At 42.6% G+C, this 25,935-nt stretch overlaps 1 protein-coding gene across 7 annotated transcripts in view; it reads left to right on the top strand.

Annotated features, from left to right (window-relative positions):
- The window catches only part of ZBTB40 (zinc finger and BTB domain containing 40), a 78,272-nt gene that overhangs the window by 39,770 nt on the left and 12,567 nt on the right, over window positions 1-25,935 (top strand). For all 7 annotated transcript variants that reach the window (XM_023219719.2, XM_023219722.2, XM_023219718.2 and 4 more), the window contains 10 exons: window positions 8,954-9,146; window positions 9,761-9,903; window positions 13,863-14,055; window positions 15,801-15,937; window positions 16,329-16,530; window positions 16,895-17,028; window positions 18,971-19,139; window positions 19,449-19,907; window positions 20,661-20,867; window positions 25,028-25,192. In XM_023219719.2, the coding sequence (XP_023075487.1) occupies window positions 8,954-9,146; window positions 9,761-9,903; window positions 13,863-14,055; window positions 15,801-15,937; window positions 16,329-16,530; window positions 16,895-17,028; window positions 18,971-19,139; window positions 19,449-19,907; window positions 20,661-20,867; window positions 25,028-25,192 (2,002 nt within the window). The remainder of the gene's footprint in view (window positions 1-8,953; window positions 9,147-9,760; window positions 9,904-13,862; window positions 14,056-15,800; window positions 15,938-16,328; window positions 16,531-16,894; window positions 17,029-18,970; window positions 19,140-19,448; window positions 19,908-20,660; window positions 20,868-25,027; window positions 25,193-25,935) is intronic.

The raw sequence follows: 25,935 nt of genomic DNA, 5'->3' as shown, positions 1-25,935 counted from the left end.
TTGCTGTAGGCAATTTTGTATTAATCCAAGTAATACATGCCTTCTAATAATTAAATGTTTTCCTGATTCATAGCAAGTTACTTTTTTAAAAAACAAATTCAAGGTCTAGTATTTATTTTAGCTGTGTTAATTGACAGTTGGCTATACATTGTTTTCTTGGGAGACAAGCTAGTTACAAGGCTGGGCTAACCCTGATGACTCTCTTTGGGAGGTTTCAAGTCATAAATCCTTGATACTCTTTGTACTGATTATGCTGAAGGACATTATGGTTTTATATTTTTGCACTTGCATGTTCTCTTAGCTGTTCATCATTTTTTGTCATTAGTTTGTTACCTTGATAGCTTCTAGACACACCTCTTCATTTTCTCTTAAGGCTTCCTCTCCACTTAACTTTGGCTACAGAGGAGTAACGTTATTCCTTAGATCAGCAATACTCAAGTTATTAGTGTCACCTTTATACTTAGGTGAACTGTCTTATGCATTTTTTTAACATTGGTACCTAAAAGTATGTGGCATATAACAGGTGGTCAAGAAATGTCTGTTATACATGCATTCGTTCAACATTTCTTTTTTCCATTTCTTGTTCTAATCTTTTGATGGCAATATCGTTAATGGTCCTTTAAAAGAACACTGATTTGCTACTCGTGATCATTATAGGCTTATATTATTTCTTCCTCAGTTTTAGAGATCAGAGTAGGAGCTCTGCAAATCACTTGGTGGCTGTTTTTAAAGCCCATTCTGTTACAGTCCATAATAAATCTTTGAACTTCAGAAAGAAAAAGGGAACAGATTCTTTAAGAACATAAGATTAAACAGAGTTAGGGAGATGCTGCTTTGTACTTGGGCCTCTACTTCTGTCTCTCTCTCTCAATTTTGTTTCAGACAGCCTTGTTGAGCTATGACTGACATGCAGTAACCTGTACATAGGTATAGTGTACAGTGTGATTAGTTTTGGTATATGGCCTGAAACCATCACCACAGTCAAGATGGTAAACATCTCCATCACCCCCAAAAGTTTCTTCGTGTCCGTGTGTACTCCCTCTCTCCTGCCCCTTCCACTTACCCATGTCCCGGGTAGCCGCTGGTCTGCTTTCGGTCACTGTACATAAGTTTGTATTTTCTAGAGTATTGTATAAATGGAGTCATATGGTATGTATTTTTTGGCTGGCTTTCATTCAGCGTAAGTATCTTGAGATTCATCCATGTTTTTTTTTTTTTTTTCCTTTTTTCTTTTTCTGTGAACTCTACAGAGATACGCCCCTACTGTTGTGTGTTCTTTCCTTCTTGTTGCTGAGTCATGTGCATTGTGTGGATATACAATTCATTTATCCAGCTCTACTATTTACTAGCATTGTGACTTTAGGCAGCTTCATCTTTATAAGCCTCAGTGCCCTTGTTTGTAAAATGGGGATACTATCACCTACATCATGGGGTCATTGTGAATTACGATTATTTATATAAAATTCCTAGTAAAATGCCAGACACTCAGTAGGAGATCAGTAGGGGACAACTGCTATTGTTTGTTTATACATTAACTCAGTATTTTAGACCTAATAGACCTTGAAACCCCCTTTTCACTGAATGCCTTATAATATCCTGGTGCCATGGCCATTTACTCTGACACATGAGATGGTTTGCTGTTACTTTAAGCTTAATTTGTAAGGCATGCTTTCAGATAAGTACCACCATCCACTTGGAAGTAACTTCTTAAACTTCAAGGGCAGTGTCTAGTCTGAAGCAATCACTTTCTAGAACAGTCTCTAGAGGAAGTAGCTTCCTGTACTGCAGGGGTAGTGTCTAGAATGAAGCAATCAGTCTCTAGCAATGTGTAGAAAAATCATCTGAGGTGCTTGTTACAATGTATACCTCCAGAACTCATTTCCATAGTGTCTGATTCTTAGGTTGTGGTAGAACTTGGGAATCTGCATCTTTAACAGGCTCCCCATGGGTTGCTGTTTTGGAACCTGTATACTACATTTTGAGAAGCATAGCTGGAGAAGTGAATGGCTTACAAAACTCTTAGTGTGTGATGGCAGATGTCATAATGTCTGTGCTGGCACCTTTCAGTAGCATGAGAGGCCACCAAATACCCATTTTCCTCATTTGCTTACCCTTTGATTTAGCAGACGTTTACTGAGCAACTGATATGTGCCAGACTGAGCCGCTTGCTAGGCAGAGAAACTTCAATAAGACTTGATCCCTGTCCTTAAAGAGTATCTTGACAGCAGAGAAATCCTGCCACATGTGTGGTTATTTTGGGGGAAGTATGCACAAGAGTCGCCAAATTATAGATTTCACCATAAGGCTTCAGCAATGAGCGCATTTAAGAGTTGTTCACTTAGAACAACATTGTTTCACATTTCCGTACAATTTTACAGTTTGTTTGGGGTATTTTGTTTTTCTGTTTATACATTTTTAGCTCCCCAAGAGCTTTGAGTGGTGTCCTGTGATTGGTCGTTGTTTGGTTAATCATAACTTGAGAACAGCTTAACATTAAAAATAGTCTACTCCTGGATGTGTCATTCCGTTTCTGAAACACAGCTGTGAGGTGTGCACCTGGGCAGGATTGAGTTTAGGGAGGACACCATGAACTAGTGTCCCAATTGTTGTATTTCCTGAGATCAATGATGAAAGGTGGCAAAGCCATTCCCTGAGCAGTGATTACAGCAACATGAGAAGAAGCTGGGCTACTTGAATTGTGAGAAACCAAAGCCAAAACTTATTAAAGAGAAATCTCTCAGGTGCTGGAATGGGACCATGTCTTCTGCGTGTCTTTGTATCAGTGTAATATCCCTTACCCATGAGAAAAGCAGATAGTGACCTAAGAGGTCACTTCTGACCTTTGGCTAAGCTGAGTAAAACTTTTATTTAGAGCCAGACTCATACTGTTTTTCAGTTTTTATGCTAGGTTTTTGTTTTTTGGTTTTTGGTTTTTTGTTTGTTTTTGAGACTGAATCTTGCTCTGTTGCCCAGGCTGGAGTGTAGTGGTGCAATCTCAGCTCACTGCAGCCTCGGCCTCCCAGGTTCAAGTGATTCTCCTGCCTCAGCCTCCTGAGTAGCTGGGACTGCAGGCATGCGCCACCATGCCTGGCTAATTTTTGTATTTTTAGTAGAGACGGGGTTTCACCATATTATTCAGGCTGGTCACGAACTCCTGACCTCAGGTGATCCACCCGCCTTAGCCTCCCAAAGTGCTGGGATTACAGGCGTGAGCCACCGTGCCCAGCCTTTTTTTTTTTTTTTTATGTTTTAGGAATCATTTATTTAACTTTTCTGGACGTTAGCATTAACAAGTTTTGACACTGCCACTTATTTGCTCTGTGGCTTTAGGCAAGTTGTTTTGCCTCTCTGTGCCAGTTTTCACGTGGGTAAAAACAAATAAAGGCAAGGTAGGAGTTGGACAGGGCGCTGGCGCTGGCATTTTCCAGTTCTCTCGTCTGTATTTTCTGATATGTGTCTGCCTCCCAACATGCAGGCAGTAGAGATGCTACAGGTTGAGAACAGCGTGGAGCTAACAAGACTTGCATACAGTGAGATACAGTGGATGATTTTGTGAGTGGCTGGCATACTTTCTGGAGGTTGAAAATTGTTTTTATTTAGCTGGCATCACGTGTCCATTAACAGCACTCAGCATCCCCAGGGATTGAGCGTGGCTTGCACCTCAGTGACAGACAAGCCCCACTGGGACTGTGAGGCTCAGGGAATTTCACTGGGGATTCAGACACCACCCATGGTCCCTGCAGACCAGGCGGTGCTCAGAAGCATGGAGGCGTCAGAGATCCCGTTCTCATCCAGGACACCACGTTGCCTGGGAGGCACCACATTGATACTAAAACAACTAAGTTAGGGTAGACATAGGAATATCAGAGAGAGTTGCACGGGGACGCCGTAAACACATTCACGTACCACAGGGAGCACTGGACCAGCTGAATTGGGGACCCTTTCTAGCACCAGGCTTCTGGGATTCCTTTGAGCGCCTTCTGTGTGCAATCTACTGGTCCAAACTGGCTTATGCAAAAAGTTAACTTGTTGGCTCCTGTGACTTCATAGTGTGAAAGGAGAGATAGCTCTGGCCATAGCTGGGTACAGGTATGGCAACACTATCATCGGGACCTGGGTTCTTTCTCCCCGTCTCAGCAATGCTTCCTCTCTGCGGCCTCCACTTTCGGAAAGGTTTGCCCTCATGGTGACAGAAATGGCAGCAGCTGCCCTAACTGCAGGTGCAATCCAACAGAAAGTGGCCAAAGCCGTGGTAAGTGGCACACAGTCACAAGGTAAAGTCCCACGATAGGCCGTCTGCACCTTGAGGAGCAAGGAAGCCAGTGGTGGATCAGTCCAAGTCCCAAAACCTTAAAAGTAGGGAAACCGGTAGTGCAGCCTTCAGTCTTTTGCCAGAGGCCGGAGAGCCCTTGGCAAACCACCGGTGTGAGTCCAAGAATCCGAATGCTGAAGAACTTGGAGCCTGATGTTCGAGGACAGGAAGCATCCAGCATAGGAGAAAGATGAAGGCTGGAATTGTCTTCCTTCTTTATTCCTAGCCATGTCTCTGCTTTTAATTAATTGTGTATACAGCAAAGTGGGTCTTCAACTAGAATAAGGAGATAGCTTTTTCTACTATTGATTTCTGTGCTTTTTGATCGACTCTTCACCTAAAAATCTAGAAGACTCCCAAAGCTGAAGACCTAGTAGCATTTTTTTCCCCTTCAACTTTATTTCAAAGGCAAACACATCTCTTCTCCTATGTGAATCTGGTGTTTTCAGCCATGTTGCTGCTGTGGAGGTTTGTCAAGTGCAGATCTGTGTTTGGAGGGCTCTGTTCACTGACAGGGTTGGGTAGCCCTCTTGAGAGTGAGTTAATGAGATTCATTTTACAGGTCTATGAAAGGTGAAAATAAGTAGTTGTTTTTCCAAATCTCCTTTCTGTTAATGATTAAGCTTAAGATATGCAGCCATGGATAGAAGGGCTAATGGTTTTATGGCAAGGGAATTTTATTTAATTAAACATTTATTGAGCACCTACTATATACCAGTTTATTCATTGAGACCAAGAAAAGTGATACAAATTGTCTACATACTACCCAATATTCAAAGCGGTATTGATTCTGGTAAGTCTAATAGAACCCAGTGTAAATAGATTCGATTATGCTTAAATCCGGGAGGTAGAACTAGGTGAAAGGGGTGCCAGCTACTCTCCTTACTAGACCTGTGACCTTAGGCAAGTTACTTAACCTTCTTGAAGTTCATCTAAAATAGTAGTAGTAACGTCTCCCAGGCCTGGTGTGAGGAGGAAGGTAGATGGCACGGTGTCTGGGATGATGTGGAGCGATTATAGTCTCTATCATTATTGCCATCACCCAGCCCTCAGCAGTCAACGGAGGCCTGAGTGAACAAGAGTATAGTATCACTCAAACAGATCTGAAGGCAGTAGGCAAACAATTGGGGTAAATAAGTCAATTCAGTTAAAAGGCTTGAGTTAAGGGAAAGATTAAATGGTTTTTCACTTATAGAGGAAAAGAAATGGTCTCATCTTGAAATATATTTACTTACATTTCACTCATAGGTAAAGTACTTAGATTACTTCTGTGACCATGCATTAACATGAATTTATTGAAGTATCTTTACCCCTGAGAATTAAGAGTTAGTTCCAAATGTATGGTTAAAGAACTTAGCCCTTTCAACAGAACTCTGTTTTGGTCAGCTTGTGAAGTTCTGTTACATGATAGTAATTGATGAACCCCTGCCTATCCTAATGTCCGAATCCCCTTCTGTTTAGGCAGAAAAACTGTTGCAGAAAAGAACTTGCTTGCTTATTCCACTGTGGAGCCCTAGGCAGCTTTAGGGGGCTGATGAAGTAACTGCTGTAGTGCTGGCATGAGTGTAGGTCCCCAGTAGGTTCTGAAAGAAAGAGCAGAGAGAGAGCAGGGCTGTCCACGCAGCTAACTGCCCTCTCCTGGCCCTTTCATCAGCCCACCCCTGCTTCTCTTCCCAGATGGCCGCCCTAGCATCACTGTTGAGCAATGAAGTGAACAAATGTTTTAATTTCACTGCTGAGTAGTTCTGCAAAGAGGGAGACAGCAGAGAGGATAATGAGAAGCGTATCAGATGCCACCATTGATGAAAGCTTCTCTTCCCCACTGGCTCAAATGATAATGCCAGACAAATTGGATACTGAGAGATGTGGATTTGGGATATTCGGAGAGTTTCAGGTGAAAAAAAAAAAGCCTGGCCTAGGCTAGAATGAGATAGCTGTATGCTGTATTAATTGAGATGCACAAAAGGCAGGCAGGAAGGAAAGGGAAAATAAAAAGGAAGAAACATGTTTACTGAGGGTATTAGCAGCAAGCGGCTCTGTATTAGTTATCCAGTGCTGTATCACAAATTGCTCTAAAATCTAGCAGCTTCAAACAACAAACATTTATTACTACAGTTCCCATGGGTCAGGAATCCAGGTACAGCTCATCTGAATCCTCTGGCTCAGCCGCTCACAGGCTGCAGTCAAGGTGTCAGCCAGGGCTGCATCTCAAGGCTCAGCCCAGAGAGTACCTTTTTCTAAGCCCACTCTCATGGCTGTTGGCAGGCTTCAGAAGATCCACTTCCAAGCTTACTCCCTGACTGTTGGCTGGAGACATCAGTTCTTTGCCACCTGGGTGTCTCTATAGGGCAGCTCACAACATGGCAGCTTGCATCTCACAGAGCAAGGGCAGAGAGAGAAAACACAGGCAAGATGGAAGTCAAACTAGCCTGACCTCAAAAGTAGCATCCTGTAACTTTTACCATATTCTCCTTCTTAGAAGTAAGTCATGAGGTTCAATCCAACAGCATGAATATCCAGAGTCAGGTATCATTAGGATCCATTTTAGATGCTGCCTGCCTTGGGGTCCCTACTGCTGTCAGTGAAAAGGCGTTTTAAAGAGATTTCAGGCCAACTAACAAAAGCATGAAAAGTTGATTTAATTTAGCCAAAGGGGATTAAGCATTCAACTGACATCTTCATTTCTTGTTTATTATTTTTTAAATACAAGATGAGTTACCTTAGGTTCTCAGAAGTTTCTTACGCTAATGATATGTTGATGTGGATTATTAAACTGTGTTTTCTCTGTGTACTTTTGGAGATGACTGAAAAACACAAGAAACTTTTAAAGTTTAATGTAGCTTTTTTATACAGACATCCTGTGATTAGGAAGCAAGCTAAAGCAAAGCCAAGAAACACAAGGTCTAACTCGTTTATAATTTCTACTTGGGAGGAGAGGAGAAAGATAAAATCTCTCTAAATAAAAATCTTAAACATATACTTACTACCAGAATTGGTAATAACAGCTGTCTAGCTAAATTTTGCTGTGGTGATACAGTATTCATGAGCTCCTTCAGTGTGGTGGGGAGACTGTGTGTGTGTAAAAAACTAACCTTTTGCTCTCTAAAGACTCTGGTGAGAAAATTTTTCTATTTTATAATCTTGACACTAAAAAAAAATCAAAGGTAGATGGTAGTTTTGTCAAGTAGAAATATACAGACTCTACATATGACTGTACACACGAAATTCAGTTTTGGTTACCAGATTTTTTCAAGTAAATTAATTATTGCTAACATAGAAATATGAATCCTACCTTCCAATTGACCTTCCTCGCATTTGCATGAGAGATGTTCTGTCAGACCAAAGAAAAGAATGCTAATTTTGTTTATTTTGCCACTGGGGTTGTTGATGTCTTAGAAGGGTCTAGAAGAGTCAAGATGATGACTTTGGTTTTATATGCGGCCGAGACCTCTGGAGGGAGGATAAGGTGTGTCCAGCAGAAACTATGTGGCAGCTCTGGATTCTCTGGATTGAAACAGTGCAGGGTTAGAGCTGCTTTTCAGAGTGGTTTGCGTAAAGGTGATAGTTAAAGCGATACATGTGAGAGCTTTTCAAAAGAGAGCGTATAAAAGGAGAAAAAACATAAATGATTGAGACCAGTCTTAGGTGCTGTTAATGGTTATGGATTTGGAAGAAGAACCAGTGGGAAAGGCTGAAGAGGAGTGGTCAGGAAGGCAAGTTCTTATCCCACATACTTCAGTGCTGCTGAAATCAGAAGAGAATTGTGATACAGAGGCACTGCCAAATGCCACCGAAAGGTCAAGTGGCACAAAGCCAGAGGCAAGGCCCGTTATATAAACGTTGGTTAGGGGAAGAAGCTGTGAAGCCCCTTCAGGCTGAAAGCAGTCATTCACACGGCGTAATTAACATGTGAGTCATATGTTCTTACAGCTGGCAACTACAAGCCAACACATTGTTAGCCTTAATTGTTACCGACTATATCTAAAATTAATAAGGCTCATGTCTTTTTAAGTAGCCTGTCATTTATAATGTAAATGATTTAAGGTATTCTTTTTTCCTAAATTGTGAGATGTTAATTGCATTCTCAAATAATAAAATGACAGTTCATTAGATTTAAATTCAGACATCCTTGCCCATGAAATACTTAAAATGCCAGATTCAGAAAGGTATAATTAGGTAAGAAGTACATTAAGTTTATTAAAAATTCACTGAGCCCCTACTGTGTGCCAGGCTATGCTATTTGCTGAAGATACAGAGGATACAGAACAGCATAATTCATGTCTTCAAGAAGTCTAGTAGGAGAAAAAATGTAATAATTATAATACAGTATGACAAATGTCAAATTAAAAACAGTGAAGAGGAGGTAGGGCCTGTGGCCAGGAAGGGCCTCCCAGCAGAGGTAACCCCTGAGCAAGGTTCGAGCATGGAGTCGTGGAATTGGAGTCCTCCAGAAGACAGGGGTGGGAACATGGGACCGCGGGGCTTGTTGGAACTGCCACTGGGGAAGAAAGTGCAGTGGATGAGGAGCTACAGGAGAAGCTGGCAGGAATCAAACTGTTGAGGGCCTTGTTTGCCAAATGCAGGGAGTGGATGGTTCTTGTGGTTCGCTAATCTATCTTTCTGGGTACTTTTGTTCCATAGACTGTAGTGAAATGTCTCGAGGGTGAAGGAGGACATTCAGCATTCCAGAGAATCCTGGGTAAAGTAAGAGAGGGGAGCCTGGATGTTCAGACCGTTGTGTCCCTGTTGAGGCTGTACCAAGATTCTAATCCTGCAGTAAAAACAGCACTGTTAGACAGGAAGCCAGAAGATGTAGACACAGTGCAGCCAAAAGGTAGGAGAAGATCCTATGGATTGGAATGGCAGGGTTTTATTTTGGGATGATGCTATAAAGTTTGTTCCAGTGATACGTTTCTTTGGTAGCTTAGTTATTAAGTGGTTTTCACATAAGTTTCACATGTAAATTCCAGAAGCTGCATGTTAAATATACACCAACTAAATTTGAGTCTCCATTTCTATCCCACAGTTAACTAGTCTGACACCTTGAAGTTGGAGAATATCATCAATGTTCTCCTGCCCTTCAAAAAGCCACACATCCAAATCAATGACTTGAGTACCCAGGGTGGACTGGTTTGCTGACAGGACTTTAAGGCTGAAGCTTCTCTCATTTGGGTTAGGTACAAAGCAGTGGCCTTGCCAACCAGAAGTTAACCTCTGGCTGGCTCTGCAGCTTTGTGTTTCAACAGATAAATGAAACATTTTTCCTTTCATAGAGTTTAAACAGAATAATAAAGTATTTTCCTCTGTAAAAGAGATTCTGCATTCAGGTGCTCAGAATAAGCTGAAAATCACTTTACTATTCTGTTAGATCTCTCTTGACAAACCATGCTGTCATTTTCTTCAAATTGACTAGCTTCTCTTGTGTGTCTCTAACTCTTTCTCCCCCAGGGAGCACAGAGGAGGGAAAGACCTTGTCTGTTCTGTTACTAGAACACAAAGAGGACCTGATACAGTGTGTAACACAGCTGAGACCTATTATGGAGTTCCTGGAAACAGCCAAGGAGGAATTCCTGACTGGCACTGAAAAAAGGGTAACTGTGTCAAGTGTCTCCTCCCTCCTCCTGAATTCATATAGCACTTTAAAAAAATTCTTTTTGTGGCACATAGCATTTTATACTTTGCAGTATTTTAATACATACTGCATAGTGAGCACCTTGAAGTTGAGGTGCTTGTTTTGTATCCTGTCGCTTTCCTCGCAGTAGCTTGCTTAAGGCCTTGCACATGGAGCCATAAGGAAAATGGATAGGTGGGTGGGTGGATGGATGGATGGATGGATGTGTGGGTGGGTGGATGGATGGACGGGTGGACAGATGGACGGATGGACGGATGGATGGATGGACAGATGGATATATGCTATTCTTGCTCTGACTCTATCAATTTTTACTGTAAACAACTGTATCAAGAGTTAAAATGTTAAGGAAATTTTGTAATTGTTATGACACCTTTCCTCTTTATAGAAATGTACTGTACATTCGGAATATGTAGAAAACGGGGAAAGCAATCAAAAAGAAAAAAATTCACATTTCACCACTCAGAGATGACACTGCTAACATGCTGAAGCATGTGTTCCCCTCTTTTTTTTTTTTTTCCTGAGGCGGAGTCTCGCTCTGTCTTCCAGGCTGGAGTGCAGTGGCACAGCCTTGGCTCACTGCAAGCTCCACCTCCCGGGTTCACACCATTCTCCTGCCTCAGCCTCCTGAGTAGCTGGGACTACAGGCGCCCGCCACAACGCCCAGCTATTTTTTTGTATTTTTAGTAGAGACGGGGTTTCACCATGTTAGCTAGGATGGTCTCGATCTCTTGACCTCATGATCCGCCCGCCTCGGCCTCCCAAAGTGCTGGGATTATAGCCGTGAACCACCGCGTCCGGCCGTGTTCCCCTCTTTCTTATTTGAGTCATCCCAGGATGGCGTTATACAGAACATATGGTTTTCTAACTTGACTTTTTACTTAATATCTTAATACATGTCTATACCTATAATATGGGTTTTGTATCCTGTCTAGTGGACATTCCATAATTCATTAATTCTTTATCATTGGGCATTAGTGTCCTTTTTTTTTTTTTTTTTTTTTGCTATTATAAGTGATGTTGTGAAAAACATTCTTGCACATAAATCTTTCCATACCTCTGAAATTATTCCCTTACTATACTTTCTAAGAAGTGGAAGTTTGGAATCGAGAGTATAAAAATTTTCAAGTGTTTGATACATATTGCCAAATTGCCCTTCAGGAAGGTTGTACCAATTTACTCTCCCACCAGCTAGCTACTAAAATCCTCATAAAACTGCTGGCATGACTTCTCAAGGCAACTAGATAACTATGTTTGTTGGTGTTATTGATTTCAACTTTGTGCTAAAAATACTTTTATATCTGGGAAGAAGGAATAGGGATAGAGTACTTTTGTGGCATCAATTCCTAAAACTGTGGGATGTGACTTAAGTGTTCAGGAGAGAAAACGTTTAGAAGCCACTGGTATAATGGCTAAGCCCTGAATTTACAGTGACGACTAGATCCTCAATTTTATTTTTCTCAGTGATCTTATGTTGCACATGTGTGCGTGCGCGCACACACACACACACAAAGGGAACAACCTTTAATCTCAGAATTACATTTTGTGATTTGTTCTTAAAATTTTGAGTCCTTTGAACTTCTTAGAGAAATAAAATATACAAAGATTAAACTTCTGTCTTTTCTCCTTAGTCTTCCAATTAAGTGTAATTTCAGACACTCAATTTAAGTAAGTTGCTTATAGCTCTAGAAGTTCCTGATTCCCTCTTTAGTGATTTCGTTGGATTACTCATTCAAACCTTTTTCTTATTAGCTAGATTGAATGTGTCCTTTGAACTGTTTCATTATCTTGGTAAAACAGCATTTATAGATAGAGTCCAAACTCAGCCCCATTCTCTGCAGCAAGATAGACCACACTGTCATTTTCTTCTGTCACTTTCAGTTTACTTGAAAGAGAAAGCTGAAGCAGAAGTGCTTAAATTACTTATAAATCACAAAAACACTTCTTAAGATTGGGGTTCCACCAGACCTTCATTAAGTGATTCCTTCTCATGAAAGTTGAAGCATACTAATAAAGTGGGAGTGGAGAGGTGAATGTTGATTTTGACATCGTGTGGAATGTGTACCCAGGCCTTTTCCAACTTTTTTTCTGGTTAGAAACCATGCTAATAATGGATGCCATGGCCTTTATAAATATGTTGGGTTTTGTAAGAAGCAGTAACCAGGAACATATTTACATAAGGACTGGAAACAGAAAAAAAAGGTAATTACTATAGCTGTCATTTATTTATTGCTTATTGTGTGCGAGGCAATGTGCTGAGGACTTTTGAAAACATTACTGAGTTTTGCCCTCATAGCAACTTTATGACATCATGGATATTACCCTTATTTTAAAGATGAAGAAACAGAACACAGGGAGGTGAAGCAGCTCACCCAAAGACACAGCTGTTTGGGGCTGGTATTAAGAACTAGACTTCTAACCAAAACACGTTCTCTTAACCCCTGTGAGTACTTCTCCCTAATCATATCAATAACATAGTCATTTCTTAAAGATCACATATGTCCTAGGAGTTAGGCAAGGCCATACAAACAGCACCTTCATTTTACAGTAACAACTGTGCAAGAGTTCGTAATATCTTCTTTTTCAAGTGAGGAAAATAAGGCTTGAAGAATTAAATAACTTGCCCAAAGTCACACAGGCAATAAATATTAGAATTACAATTTGAACTAGGTCTGTCTGGATTTAAAGCCTGTGCTTACTCTTACCGGTGTCTGGCTGCCTCTTTATGTATCAGATTATTGCTTAGGAACAAGATTTAGTTCTGAATTCAGTATGGTGTTTAGATACAAGCTCTTAATTTTTAAATTATGATTTATGTAGTAGAAATATATATATTAGACCTGAAAGAGAATGACTATATTCTGCACTGACAAAGAATATGACAGCTTGATTTATTATGTATATATTCCTTTCATATATATAAAACCAATTTGGTTTTAAAGCTAAATTCATTATTTTAAAATGGAAGTTAATTTGATAATGGCAGCCTCTGGCATACTACCATGACTAGGAGCTGGCGTTTTCCCAAAGGAAAGCTCAAAATTCAGTTTCTGTGAATCTGTAGATTACATGTATTGAAATAATCCCCTGCTTTATCAGTTCCGTAAGAGCTAAGCTATGCATATTATGCCATAGTCCATTAAGAAATAGTTCTATTGTAATATAAAAATATCTGTAAAATATCTGTCACGTGTTTTATTTTCATCGTTTTGCTAGAGTTCTGTGCCCTTTTGACTCAAAATCCTCTAGCACACCAAGGACGGACAAAGGAGTGGAATTGCTGAATTATGACTGGAGCTGATGTATGTGGCTGTTGAGAATGAGAGGAATGGATAATGAGGAATCCACAAGAAAAATAATCTAGAAAGGCACTTTAAATCTAATATTTTGGAGTCCACAGACTAATGTACACATTATCTGAGTATTCAGATTACTATGCAAGTAAAGTAAAACAATGGAATTACAACCTATGAAATTATAACCTATGCTAATATTATGAACTTTGCTGAAAAAAGACCAAAAAACATTAAACCATGTTAATTGTCAATCTGTGTTTCTCAATCTTAGTGTCCAAACAAGCCACATCTAAAGAACCAGGTTAGAGGCAGGCTACTTGCTATATCATATAGGCCTAGTTTAGGAATGTTTCCACAAAATGCAAGCTGTTGGAGGCAGAGCATATACACAGACCTGTAATTGAGAAAGAAAGATTTTCACAGTTATTTGTTTGGAAAATATTTTAGATTTTTATTGAAACAAAATAAGGAAGAAACTATAGAAAAAAATAATGCTGGAGACCAACAGAGGAGGACTTGGAGATCGGGCATCTTGTGATGCTATCTTGCTAGGTTTTCCAGTGGTGTGTCAGATAAATGTTGAATTGCCAGTAACTGGTGTCTGGTTGATTGCTTGGCACTGCAGGTGATTCTGAATTGCTGTGAGGGCAGAACACCCAAGGAGACAATAGAAAATTTGTTGCACAGAATGACTGAAGAGAAGACCCTGACTGCTGAGAGTTTGGTAAAACTCCTCCAGGCTGTGAAGATGACTTTCCCAAACCTGGGCCTTCTGCTAGAGAAGTTGCAGAAATTAGCCACTTTGCCAAGCGCCACAGGTATTAGTTAATTGTTGACTCTCTGGACTGGAACCACTCTTCCAGAAAATTATAGCTTGAAACACCCTTTTGGCTCCATGCTGGGGAGATAAGATAATGTTAAGAAATGTCATTGCAGTATAGAAACTAGCTGTCATAAATCAATAATTCTCAATCTCTCTGGAGTTAAGATCTGAAATCTGAGAGTGACTCTTCTGGGTTAAGCTCCCTCATGGTGTTCCTGTGGCTCAGGATTTATTAACATGTGGCTTTCCCAGGGCTGTCCAGGATCACCTGGGAAAGCCACAGGAGCAAATGTGCTCTTAAGGCTCAGCACGCTGTCAACCATATTCACAAATAGGAGCAGCAAAGCCTCAAATCTCGATCGCCCCTTTTCTGCTAGAGTGCTGTCTGCTTCCAGCAGTCCCCAGAACTCACGCTATGGTGTCTGTTCAGCTTAGGGAAATGAGTCCATATCCTATGCCTTAGAAAGACAATCCAATTTAAGCCAACTCTTCCCTGTCCCAGAGCATTTAGGACTCAGATGGTTTTCAGAAAAAGGATATTTGTCCCTAGTCTATAAAAGTAGTATGTACTTACACAAACTTGGACAATTCCAAATATAAGGTAGAAAACCATTTAAAATCCTACCGCTCAAGTATGCCTATATTAACACCTTGACATATTTTATCTATCATTTTTATAATATTGAGATACTATCATATTGTATAATTTTATGGTTCCCCCATGTAACATTACAGCAGTATTCTTTTCCACAGTTCAGAAAAACTCCCCACAGTCCTAGTTGTTGAAGGCTGTGTAGTTTTCCATCATAAGGACGTGTATGGTGTATTATTCATGCCCTTTTTTCAGAGCACATGTAGCGTAATGGTTAGGACTGTAGGCGTTAGTGTCAAGACTACCTGGGACTGCAGCCTCACCTCACCATTCTGTGGCTGTACTACCCTGAGCAAGTGACTTAACCTTTCTGAATCTCATTTGCTGTGTGAAATGGGGTAAGAGTGGTACCTATCACATTCGTTTTTGTGTGGCTAGTGTAATACATGTTAAACATTTAGCACAGTGCCCAGCACATGGGCACTCAGTAAATATTAGTTGTTATCTTCACTGTCATCATCAGCACAGATTATGCTTTGACAGTTGCCTTTGTACATAGACAAAGACCCTCAGATAATTTCTTAAGGTTCCAGAAGTGGAGTTACTGAGCTAAAGAAGAGAGTATATTTTTAAATATCTGCAAAGCTAAGAGAAATGCCTGATAGTTTCAATTTTTCTTAACTTTCAGGTAAATATGACCTCTTAGAGAACCTAACAAATTGGCCCAAAGGGCACCTAGTAGAAAAACCACGGGTCAGCTTCACACACACAGCCTTGATTCGTGCTTGTCTTTAGGATCGCCACACGGATCCTCTACCTCAGGCTTGACAAGCACCGCCCCCCTTGAATCTGCGCATCTGAATCTCTTACAAGTACAGCCTTCTAATTAACCCCCTGGTGAGCAATTGCTAGCTCCTGCCACCAGGCACTGACTTTCAAAGTGTTAATGGCTTTATGACCCTGAAGCACCAAGCGATTAAGGGTAGGCAGAGGAGCTCTGAACATATGAGGCCCCAAGCCAGGGCTCTGCAGAGGACACTGAGCTGTTGTGCTGATTGCTATCTTCCTCTCTCATTGGTAGTATCCTGGAGTCTTCTGTAGAAGGTTTTGTTGCATCAAACATTATTGTTTTGCTAATATCCTTACAGTCCAACCAAGCCCTGATGATTATGGGACTGAGCTATTGAGACGCTATCACGAAAACCTTTCTGAGATTTTCACAGACAACCAGATTTTATTAAAGATGATCTCACACATGACAAGTTTAGCCCCTGGAGAAAGAGAGGTAAGACAGGGAGAGAAACAGAGGGAGGGGAGGGTAAAATGAGAAAGAAGGAAAAAATATGAACACCCACATATACATTTATATTTTCTGTAAATATTACATATGTAGCCATGTTGAGAATTGCTAAGTGGAGGAGAAATAGAAGGTAACTCAGTTTATAAGGTGGAGTAACAGAATAGTTCTAATTTCTGTGGTAATAAGGAAGGGCATTCAAAAGGACAAATGAAGAACCTTGACATGTATAAGAAATCTCAGATTGAGAGAGGTGAGAATGTTGAAAAACTCCTTCCCCAAACATGTTCACTGTAACCCAATACCTAGACTTGCAGCTCTGCAGCTGGGCCAGTGGCTGGAGAGTCTCTTAGGTGAGCATTTGTGTTACATCTTGAAGGTCATGGAGAAACTTGTGAAACGTGACTCTGGTTCAGGTGGTTTCAATTCCCTGATATCAGCAGTTCTAGAAAAGCAGACTCTCTCTGCCACAGCCGTTTGGCAACTGCTGCTGGTGGTTCAGGAGACAAAGACCTGCCCATTGGACCTGCTCATGGAGGAAATACGAAGGGAGCCTGGTGCTGACGCTTTCTTCCGGGCAGGTAAGTTACCTGACCTCTGGAGGGGTTTTGCCCCCACTAGAGATGGCTGTCAGGCTTCCTAGAAAATAGGAAGAGCTCTCTTACGGTAGTCACCCACATCCCTACTATTAGAAGTAAGGACTGGCATTTTCGTTCAAGGACGCAAGAGTTTGTAAACCTTTTAAAAAATAGATGCAGTAATTATCTTAAACTTACATTCGTTATACTCTGATTACAGTGCTGTTTGCCATTTTCCCTGCTGCCAGCCTCAGACTGGAGATAGGGGAAATGTGTTTTCATTATGAAGAGTTGAGTGGAGGAAGGGTGAAGGAAAAAACGGTGCTCACTGTTTGACTAATGAGTTTTTGATCCCCCTTTTTTTCAGTGACCACCCCAGAACGTGCCACTTTAGAAACAATCCTGAAGCATAACCACTTGATCTTGGAGGCCATCCAACAGAAGATTGAGTGCAAGTTCTTTACCTCGGAGGAGGAGCACCTGGCAGAGACTGTGAAAGAGGTGTGGTGGGAATAAAAAGCAAAATGCCGGAGAGTTTTACGGTTGTTGCCTGGGACTGTCTTCATTCCTAAGGGAGGAACCAATATCTGATTGGGTTGTTTTCCTTCTTTTTTTTTCTTTTTTGCTTTTGAGACAGAGTCTCGCTCTGTCGCCCAGGCTGCAGTGCAGTGGCACGATCTTGGCTCATGGCAACCTCTGCCTTCCGGGTTCAAGCGATTCTCCTGCCTCAGCCTCCCAAGTATCTGAGATTACAGGTGTGCACCACCATGTCCTGCTAACTTTTTGTATTTTTAGTGGAGACGGGGTTTCACCATGTTGGCCAGGCTGGTCTCGAACTCCTGGCCTCAAGTAATTCACCCACCTCAGCTTCCCCAAAGTGCTGGGATTACAGGCGTGAGCCACCATGCCTGGCTGGAACCAATATCTGTACCCCATGCTAGGCTAATGCTTCCTAACACGTTTGCTCTTTTAATCCTTCCAGCTCTACATGGTAGGTGATGTTACCACATTTTATAGACAAGGGTTCTCAGGCCCCAAGCGGTTAAGTTACCTGTCTAAAATGCTCCGGCAGGGAGGAGATGATGTCAGGATTTGAACCTGGGTTCCTATGACTCAAACCAATTTATTCCATTTGTCTAAACCTGGTATCCCCTGGAGCCCTGATACTGTTCTCTTACCTGTTCTAAGAAGCAGCTTCTCTCAGATGAAGGAAAGTAAAACTGGTCTTATTACATGTTCTATTCTGGCTTCTATAAAGAGCCAAAATAAACATAGATAGAACAAAGCTTTTGCCCATATGGGGTAGCAAATAATGCCAGCTCATTTTCTGTAAGGCTTCACACGATGTGGCCAGCATCCCAGGAATACCGGGTGGGGACTGGGGGAACTCATGGGTGTCCAGCCCAGGATCATGTGCGTCTTGAGTGGAGAAGAACAAGAAAGGAACATGAAGTTAAACTACAGATTCAAATGTAGTGCCCTTTTGATTCCGGTAGGTGTGGAAGGTGTGCAGGAGGGCGGGTTTCTGACTGTCTCTATGCAGGTGACAGCCACATGTTGGTCTGACTCAGATGGGAAGAAGATGGCACACATTTCTGTGGGGCTTCAGAGGAGAGATTCATCTGTTAGACTCTCTCCAGCATGCCACAACTTCAGAAATGGGGTTTCTGCAGTTGATCAGTTTTAGCCTCACTAATTAGTCTCATGCCTGCCTCCAGGGACATCAGGTTTATTTAGATAGACTTGAAAAGAGCAGAAATAAAATATCTTCCAAAATGAAAATTCCATTTGGCCATCTGTGGATGGTTTAGCTTTATTTTCTCAGTGTACCGACTCTTTCTACTGATAGCTCTAACATTCTGAAAGAGGACGACGGCTTTGAAATAATATTCTTGGCCACTTTAAAGCTTCTATTTGAACCTTCTTTAAAACGCTGAGTTTCTTTGTGAAAGAAAATGACGTTTAAATGGGTATATCTAAGTATCTAAAAATACGAAGCCACTGGTCATGCAGAATTACTTCCAGACACTGAGACAATTATAAAAACTTACTCTGATTTTCAAGACAGACACACCGATGACCAAATCTTATAGCTTTTCAAGCTTTTAGTATTAAAATCCAGAAAAGGTCTCTGGGAGACTCCTAGTTTCCGATAAGCTATTTCTTACAGAAAATGCTTTATGCTTCCCTGCATATATCTTCTTTGTATTTGCACATTTATCTGGATACATGCTTCTTTTTTTGTTTTGTTTTGTTAGTTTTCCTGTTCTTTGGCAAACAGAGCTGTCCACTACATTTATCACAAGGCGATGTATAAACTGCTTATAAATAGAGCAGTGCCTTCCTGGGATTAGCTTTTTTTTTTTTTTTTTTTTAAGTTGAAAACCATGGAGAAAATCTGCTGAGATTAACCCCACACCTTTGTCTCCTGGTATTCATTTAGATTCTGAGCATTTCCTCTGAGACAACCAGCCCTGAAGCTTCCCTGAGAGCAGTGCTGAGCAGAGCCGTGGAAAAATCAGTCTCGGCCATTGAAATATGCCACCTCCTGTGCAGTGTCCACAAATCTTTTCCAGGCCTGCAGCCTGTCATGCAGGAGTTAGCATACATTGGTAAGGAACAGGCCGGGTGGGAAGGGGGTTCCTGTCAGCACCCCTGGTTGTTTCCTGAAGAAAGAGGCAGCAGTTCGTATCAGAGTTTATCACAACCTTAAGTTACGTATTCATTTTATACGCTGTCAATACCTGTGAAGCATAGAGGGAAAATGTTCTTTGTGTTTATTGGAAAGTAAAGAGGACAATGATATTACTTCAGAGGGTTTTGAGGATCTCAAGTAGTCTCTAGTCTCCTTTGTGTTAGAAATGTTATAAAGCAAAATAGAAACAGGGTTTGCAGAGCCACGAGCTGTCTCTCTCGTGCAGATGTCCTTACTAAGGAAGATGGAGAGAAGGAAACGTGGAAGGTGAGTAATAAATTTCACCTTGAAGCCAACAACAAAGAAGATGAAAAGGCAGCCAAAGAAGACAGCCAGCCTGGGGAACAGAATGATCAAGGAGAGACTGGTTCCTTGCCAGGACGGCAAGAGAAAGAGGCTTCTGCGTCCCCAGACCCTGCCAAGAAGAACTTCGTCTGTAAGGCCTGCGACAAAAGCTTCCATTTCTACTGCCGCCTGAAGGTGCACATGAAGCGCTGCCGGGTGGCCAAGAGCAAACAGGTGCAGTGTAAGGAGTGCAGGGAGACCAAGGATTCCAAGAAAGAGCTGGACAAACATCAGCTGGAGGCCCATGGTGCAGGTGGAGAGCCCGACGCACCCAAGAAGAAGAAGAAGAGGCTTCCAGTGACATGTGACCTCTGTGGGAGAGAATTTGCGCATGCCTCAGGTACGTTCAAGAAGGCAAAGGAACAGAGGATGATAACTGTGGGTTTTATAGTTTGGATTTCAGGCCTTGCCCTTTGTTGTGTGCAGTGAGGGCTGTGGGTGGGCTTAGAAAATAGAGCAGGTTCCTATGGATGCAGGGTAATATTTTGAGAAGAGCATGGGCTTTGGAATCAGCCCCCTTAGCTTTGATTTCCCCAAATCTATTAAAGCAGCACCCTGATGCCGCTTACTTTGTTGGATTGTTATGAAGGCTTAAGGTAACAGAGCTAAACACCAGTGCACTGCCTGTAATAGAGCGAGCACACAGTCACTTGTAGCTCTTACTGTTTACAGTGATAACCAGCTACTTAATACCTGGCTCATGTTTCCATGTGCCACTTGTTTCTTGGTAACAAACAAGAGTCGTGGAAATCATGGGATGTATAGTCAGAATGGTTTTCCCTTGTCCTAGAATTTGTATAAACCTAATGAAATATAAAAGCAAGTTGAGTTTCCCTAGTTCTGGGTGTCAGGGTCCTATTTAAGAGAGAGAAGGGATTCCATCCAGGAATGAGGCCAGGTGACTTTGGAGATGCCAGTTGGTGGGCAGAGAGCAGCGTGGCTGTGTGCAGTGGGCATAAGTGTGGCCTGGCGCCCTGGGCTTCGTGCTGTGCTTCCTCCGGAGGCCTGGCCTGTGCTCTTGGCATCCTGTGCGAGATTCCTAACACTAATTAGTAGCATCTCTTCTGGCCTCTGGTGTGCGTGGCTTCCCTAGGCATGCAGTACCACAAGCTGACAGAGCACTTCGATGAGAAGCCTTTCTCCTGTGAAGAGTGTGGGGCGAAGTTTGCAGCCAATTCCACCCTGAAGAACCACCTTCGCCTTCACACCGGGGACCGCCCATTCATGTGCAAGCACTGCCTCATGACCTTCACCCAGGCCTCCGCCCTGGCCTATCACACCAAGAAGAAGCACTCGGAAGGTAAGGTGGGGTGCAGTTCATTTCTCCCGCAGACTTTACTGTGAACTGCCTAAACCCCATTTGGATTAGGTGTGATATAGATCTCAAAAACAAAACAATTTGATAGCACAACAAGGTGACTATAGTCAATAATAACTTAATTGTACATTTTAAGTAAAGAGTGTGATTTGGATTATGTATTACACAGAGGGTAAATGCTGGAGGGGATGGATCTCGCATTCTCCATGATGCACTTATTTCATATTGCTTGCCTGTATCACAACATCGCATGTACCTCATGAATATATACACCTACTGTGTACCCACAAAAGTTAAGTATCAAAAAAAATAAGGCCGAGGCGGGCAGATCACAAGGTCAGGAGATCGAGACCATCCTAGCTAACACAGTGAAACCCCATCTCTACTAAAAAATGCAAAAAATTAGCCAGGCATGGTGGCGAGCACATGTAGTCCCAGCTACTCAGGAGGCTGAGGCAGGAGAATGGTGTGAACCTGGGAGGTGGAGCTTGCAGTAAGCCAAGATTGCACCACTGCACTCCAGCCTGGTGACAGAGTGAGACTCTGTCTCAAAAAATAAATAAATAAAATAAAATAAAATAACAGTGCACAACCTCTAGGCAAACAGATGACTGGGAATAGCTCTGTGCATAGACATGTAAACTGCTTACTGGGAGAGCTTCTGAAAGAGGCTGGCTAACCTCCTATGACTTTGTATTAGGTTTGTGGAAAAGTCATTGCGGTTTTTGCCATTAAAAGTTAGAGAGAATTTACATAAAATTCTTTGAGCTTTGAGGTCGAGTTCAAGCATGAGAAAGACCCTGACTGTGTACCTACTGTGGATCAGGCAGTGGCAGATAGCTGAGTAGCTGAGCTGGGGTTCCTGTGTGCCCACAGCTTGTGGCCTGAAGGGGGCAAGGGGAGGGGAGTGTAGTGCCCGTTACAATGCAGATTCTCAGCTGAATGATGTGGAATAACACCAGCATGATGAGGAAGGATGGAGAAGGGGTCTCTAGTCCAGTTGGAGGGGAGGAGGAGGTGCATTGTCAGGGAAGACTTCTTGGAGGAGTCTACGTATGGTTTAGAGCACTTACGTGTAAATTATAATGCAATCATTGTTTGACCTGGACTGTCACAGTAGCCTCAAAGCTGGTCTTGCTCTCACCATTTCTCTTGATACTTAAAAAATAAATAAACTCTATCAGGTCACTTCTCTGCTCCAAACTCTTCAATGGCTTTTTGTCCCAGTCAGTTGTGAAATGCAGAGTCCTTGAGAGAGCCTCTCAGGCCCTCCGTGATTAAGGTTCCTGATTCCTCTCTGACTTCATCTCTTAGGCCTATACATTTTAGCTTTCTGGCCAGCCTTCAGGCCTGCAGGCACCTGCTCCAGGACCTTTATTCTTACCCTTCCTTTTGCTGGGAACACTTCCCGTCAGACACCTCATGCTTCACTTCATCACCTCCTTTGAGACCTTACTCATACTTAGCTTCTCGGTGAGTCCCTTCCTGGCCACCCTCTGTAAGGTCTCAGCACCCCACCCTAGGTTTCCATGCAGTATTTTTCTCCCATAGTGCTTCTCATATGATATAGTATCTACTTTAGTAATTTACTTTATTTCTGCTTTGTCTTCCCTGTTAGAATGCAAGAGTCATGAGGGGCAAACTGTTAATTTTTCTTTTCCCACTGCTGCATCCATGGGACTTAGACTAGTACTTGGCAAAAGTAGGCCCTCAACCGATATTTGCTGAGTGAATGAATTTCATAAGCACTCTTTCAGGCATGGGGTATTGTAAATATACGCTCCCCTGTCATGGGACTTACATCCCACTGGGTAAAACTGACAATAAACAAATATATAGTATAAATTTAGATAGCAGTTATTGCTATGAAGAAGCATAAAGCAGGGTACACAGTGAGGGGACAGGGCTTGGGGAACACTATTTGTATCATCAGAGAAGGCCTCTGCGAGATGGCATTTGTGGAGAAACCTAAACAAAGTGAGAAATGGAGCCAGTGGAAGACCTAGAAGGAGAGCATCCTAAGTGCAGAGCACCTCCCCAGTGGAAATGAGCTTTACCTGCACGACAGACCAGAGAGAGCTTAGAAGGGGCTAAAGCAGAGTCAACGAGGAAGAGCATTAAGCAATAAGGCCAGAGATGCTAGCAAAGGCTGGACCTTGGAGGGTCTTACAAGCCAGGGTGAGGACTTTCGGTTTTTATGTGAAGTGTGTTAGTTTATCCTGCTATTGTAACAAATTACCACAAATACTGGCCTAAAACAACCCAAATATATTCTTTTACCATTCTGGAAGATAGCAATCCAGGATGGATCTCGTGAGGCTAAATTCAAGCTTTCAGCAGAGTTCCTCCTGGAGGCTCTAGGGCAGATCTCATTCCTTGCCTTTCCAGCCCCTGGAGGTTGCCCGCATTCCCTGGCTCTTGGCCACATCACCCCAACCTCTGCCTCCATCGCCATGCCTCCTTTTCTGACTACTCTTCCTCCCTCTTATGAGGACCCCTGCGATTACACTGGGCCCACCTGGATAATCCAGACAGCCCCCCATCACAAGATCCTTCATCCAGTCACATTCACAAAGTCCTTTTGCCATGTATGGTAACATACACACAGGTTTCAGGAATTAGGACATGGACATCTTCGGGGCCCATTATCCCGCTTACCACATGAAGCCATAGAAGGATTTTGAGCAGAGAATGAGTGGTAGGATCTAACTTACATTTTCAGAAGTTAATCCTGGCCACTCCAGACAATAAGCTATAGTAGGGCAAGAGGGAAACAGAAAGCTATTAGAGCCATCCAGTGTAGAGATGATATAGTTTTCAACTAGAGTTGTGTTAGTGGGGGTTGTAAAGAACGTTCAAGTTTTAGGATATATTTTTGAAAATGGAGGTAACAAGACTAATGGTGGATTGGATGTGGGATGTGAAGGAAAGAAAGGAAGTAAAGGAACTGAAGGCTTTGGGGCTTTGCCATGAGCACCTGAGTGATGCTGCCATTTACTGAGATGGGGGAGTGTGTGGGTGGTGGCTGTGGGGGTGCTGGGGATAGAGCATTGGGAGCTCTGTTTTGGGTTCCCAAAACAGATGAGGACTTTTGGTTTTTCTGTGAAGTGTGTTAGTTTATTCTGCTGCTGTAACAAATTACCACAAATAGTGGCCTATTTGATGATTGGAGATACCTACTAGACATCCAGGTGGAGAGCAGAACAGTGGGGAGTTGGCCATACGGATCTGGAGTTCTGGGGAAAGATGCGAGCTGGAGCTATACTACAGGAGGCATCCATTACAGATGGTGTATGAGGCACTGAGAGATCATCTAGAAACTGAGGATTGAGAACGTCAAGGACTATGCCCCAGGCTCCTCAATAATTTCACCTCTCCATTCAAGGAACCCTTTTTTCCCTGACAAAATCTTATTTTGCAGCCCAATACATAAACACTGAAAATGAGGCTGCTTGCCCTAGTTGTGGTAGACCTGGGATCCGGGGTTCTGGAGCCTTGCCTCACCGATTGCCCTGTTTGCTCTCTTGGCCCATAAGGGAGCTTGGAGGTTCAATTGGTCTAGCATTTCTCACAAATGCCAGTTCTCCAGATTTGCTCCTTACCCACATTTTCTAACAATCTTTGGCAGTCTGGTCATTATTTCCTCATTATGTGCATGTGAAAATAGAGAAACCGAGGGATACATAATAACTTTATAGCAAGTGACTGAAAGAAGGCTTTCATTCTTCTCTGTATCCACGTCTCTCACCTTTGTGTGCAGTTGCAAGTCCACACTGTGTATGTTGCGAGGGGATCCAAACCCACTAATTTCTGGGCACGGGGTTGTATCTGGTTGTGGGAATAGAGTACGCTCTTTCATACTTGCGGTGACTGATGAACAGATGGCTTGTCTTGTGCGGCGAGAACTCCATCCTTCTTCCTTTGTCCAACCACACTCGCACCTTCTGTGTGATCGGCTGTGTTTGTGAGGTGCCATGTGACGAGACAGCTCAGATCTCACCCAGCGTATTGCAGACTGCCTGATGTTTTAATGTCATCCACCAGATGATATTTCCCTGATACGTGCTGTAGAATTAGATTTTGTTTGTAGCAATGCCATAAATGTTTAGTGCTGACTCTAATAAGCTCCTGTGTGTTTGCAGGGAAAATGTATGCGTGCCAGTACTGTGATGCTGTGTTTGCCCAGTCCATTGAGCTGTCCCGCCACGTGAGGACCCACACCGGGGACAAGCCCTATGTCTGCAGGGACTGTGGCAAGGGCTTCCGGCAAGCCAATGGCCTCTCCATCCATCTGCATACCTTTCACAGTATGTACTGAGGCTGTGAATCTCAAGCCCTTGATACCAGCCTGGCACTGGGAAAGCTTGTCACAATTGCAGCAGAGGTGTCAATCCATCAGACCCGAGCTCCGTTCAGTGTCTTCCCCTTACCTGTTCCCCTGCAAAACCCAGAGTCCCTCATTCCTAGTTCAGGAAGAATCTCATTTTAAGGTTTCTCATATGACACTTACTTCTCTCTGGCCAGGCTGCTTCCCTGTCTTCCTTTTTAGCCTACCCGGCACCATTTGTCCAACAGAGGCAAATTCTGTTTGAAGGAAAAAGCCTCTATAACTGATTGGCTCACAGAGCACTGGAATATTTCCATGAGTCTATCTTCCATCTGCCTTTTCCCGTAGGAGCAGTCCAGACACTTTCTGAGTTAATGTCTACCATCGTGAGTGGGCCTTGGTTATGTTCCCTTCAAAACCTCCTGCCCAGCATTCTCTTCCGAGTGCCGTTGTATTTCACACAGTTGGTGGGGTCTGCCCCTGTCTTTCTCCCGTTCTGTGAGAACTGACACAGACAAAAACACACTTGTATTCAGCATGCTTGTGTGCATGGGCACACACACACATATATACACACACACAGAGGAAGGAAGGACAAAGAAATTCTGTGATTCCTCATTACACCATCGGGAAATCACCATCATGGCATTTGGCTGGCCACATCACATTTTCTTCAGCCTCTCTTATTGCAGCAGGAGTGTAATCAGCACAGCACAGCAGGGG

This window comes from Piliocolobus tephrosceles, chromosome 1 (genome assembly GCF_002776525.5).
Source record: "Piliocolobus tephrosceles isolate RC106 chromosome 1, ASM277652v3, whole genome shotgun sequence".
Taxonomy (NCBI): Eukaryota; Metazoa; Chordata; class Mammalia; order Primates; family Cercopithecidae; genus Piliocolobus; species Piliocolobus tephrosceles.
Note: the sequence above shows the minus strand (reverse complement) of the source record. Positions and strands in the feature narration are given on the sequence as shown.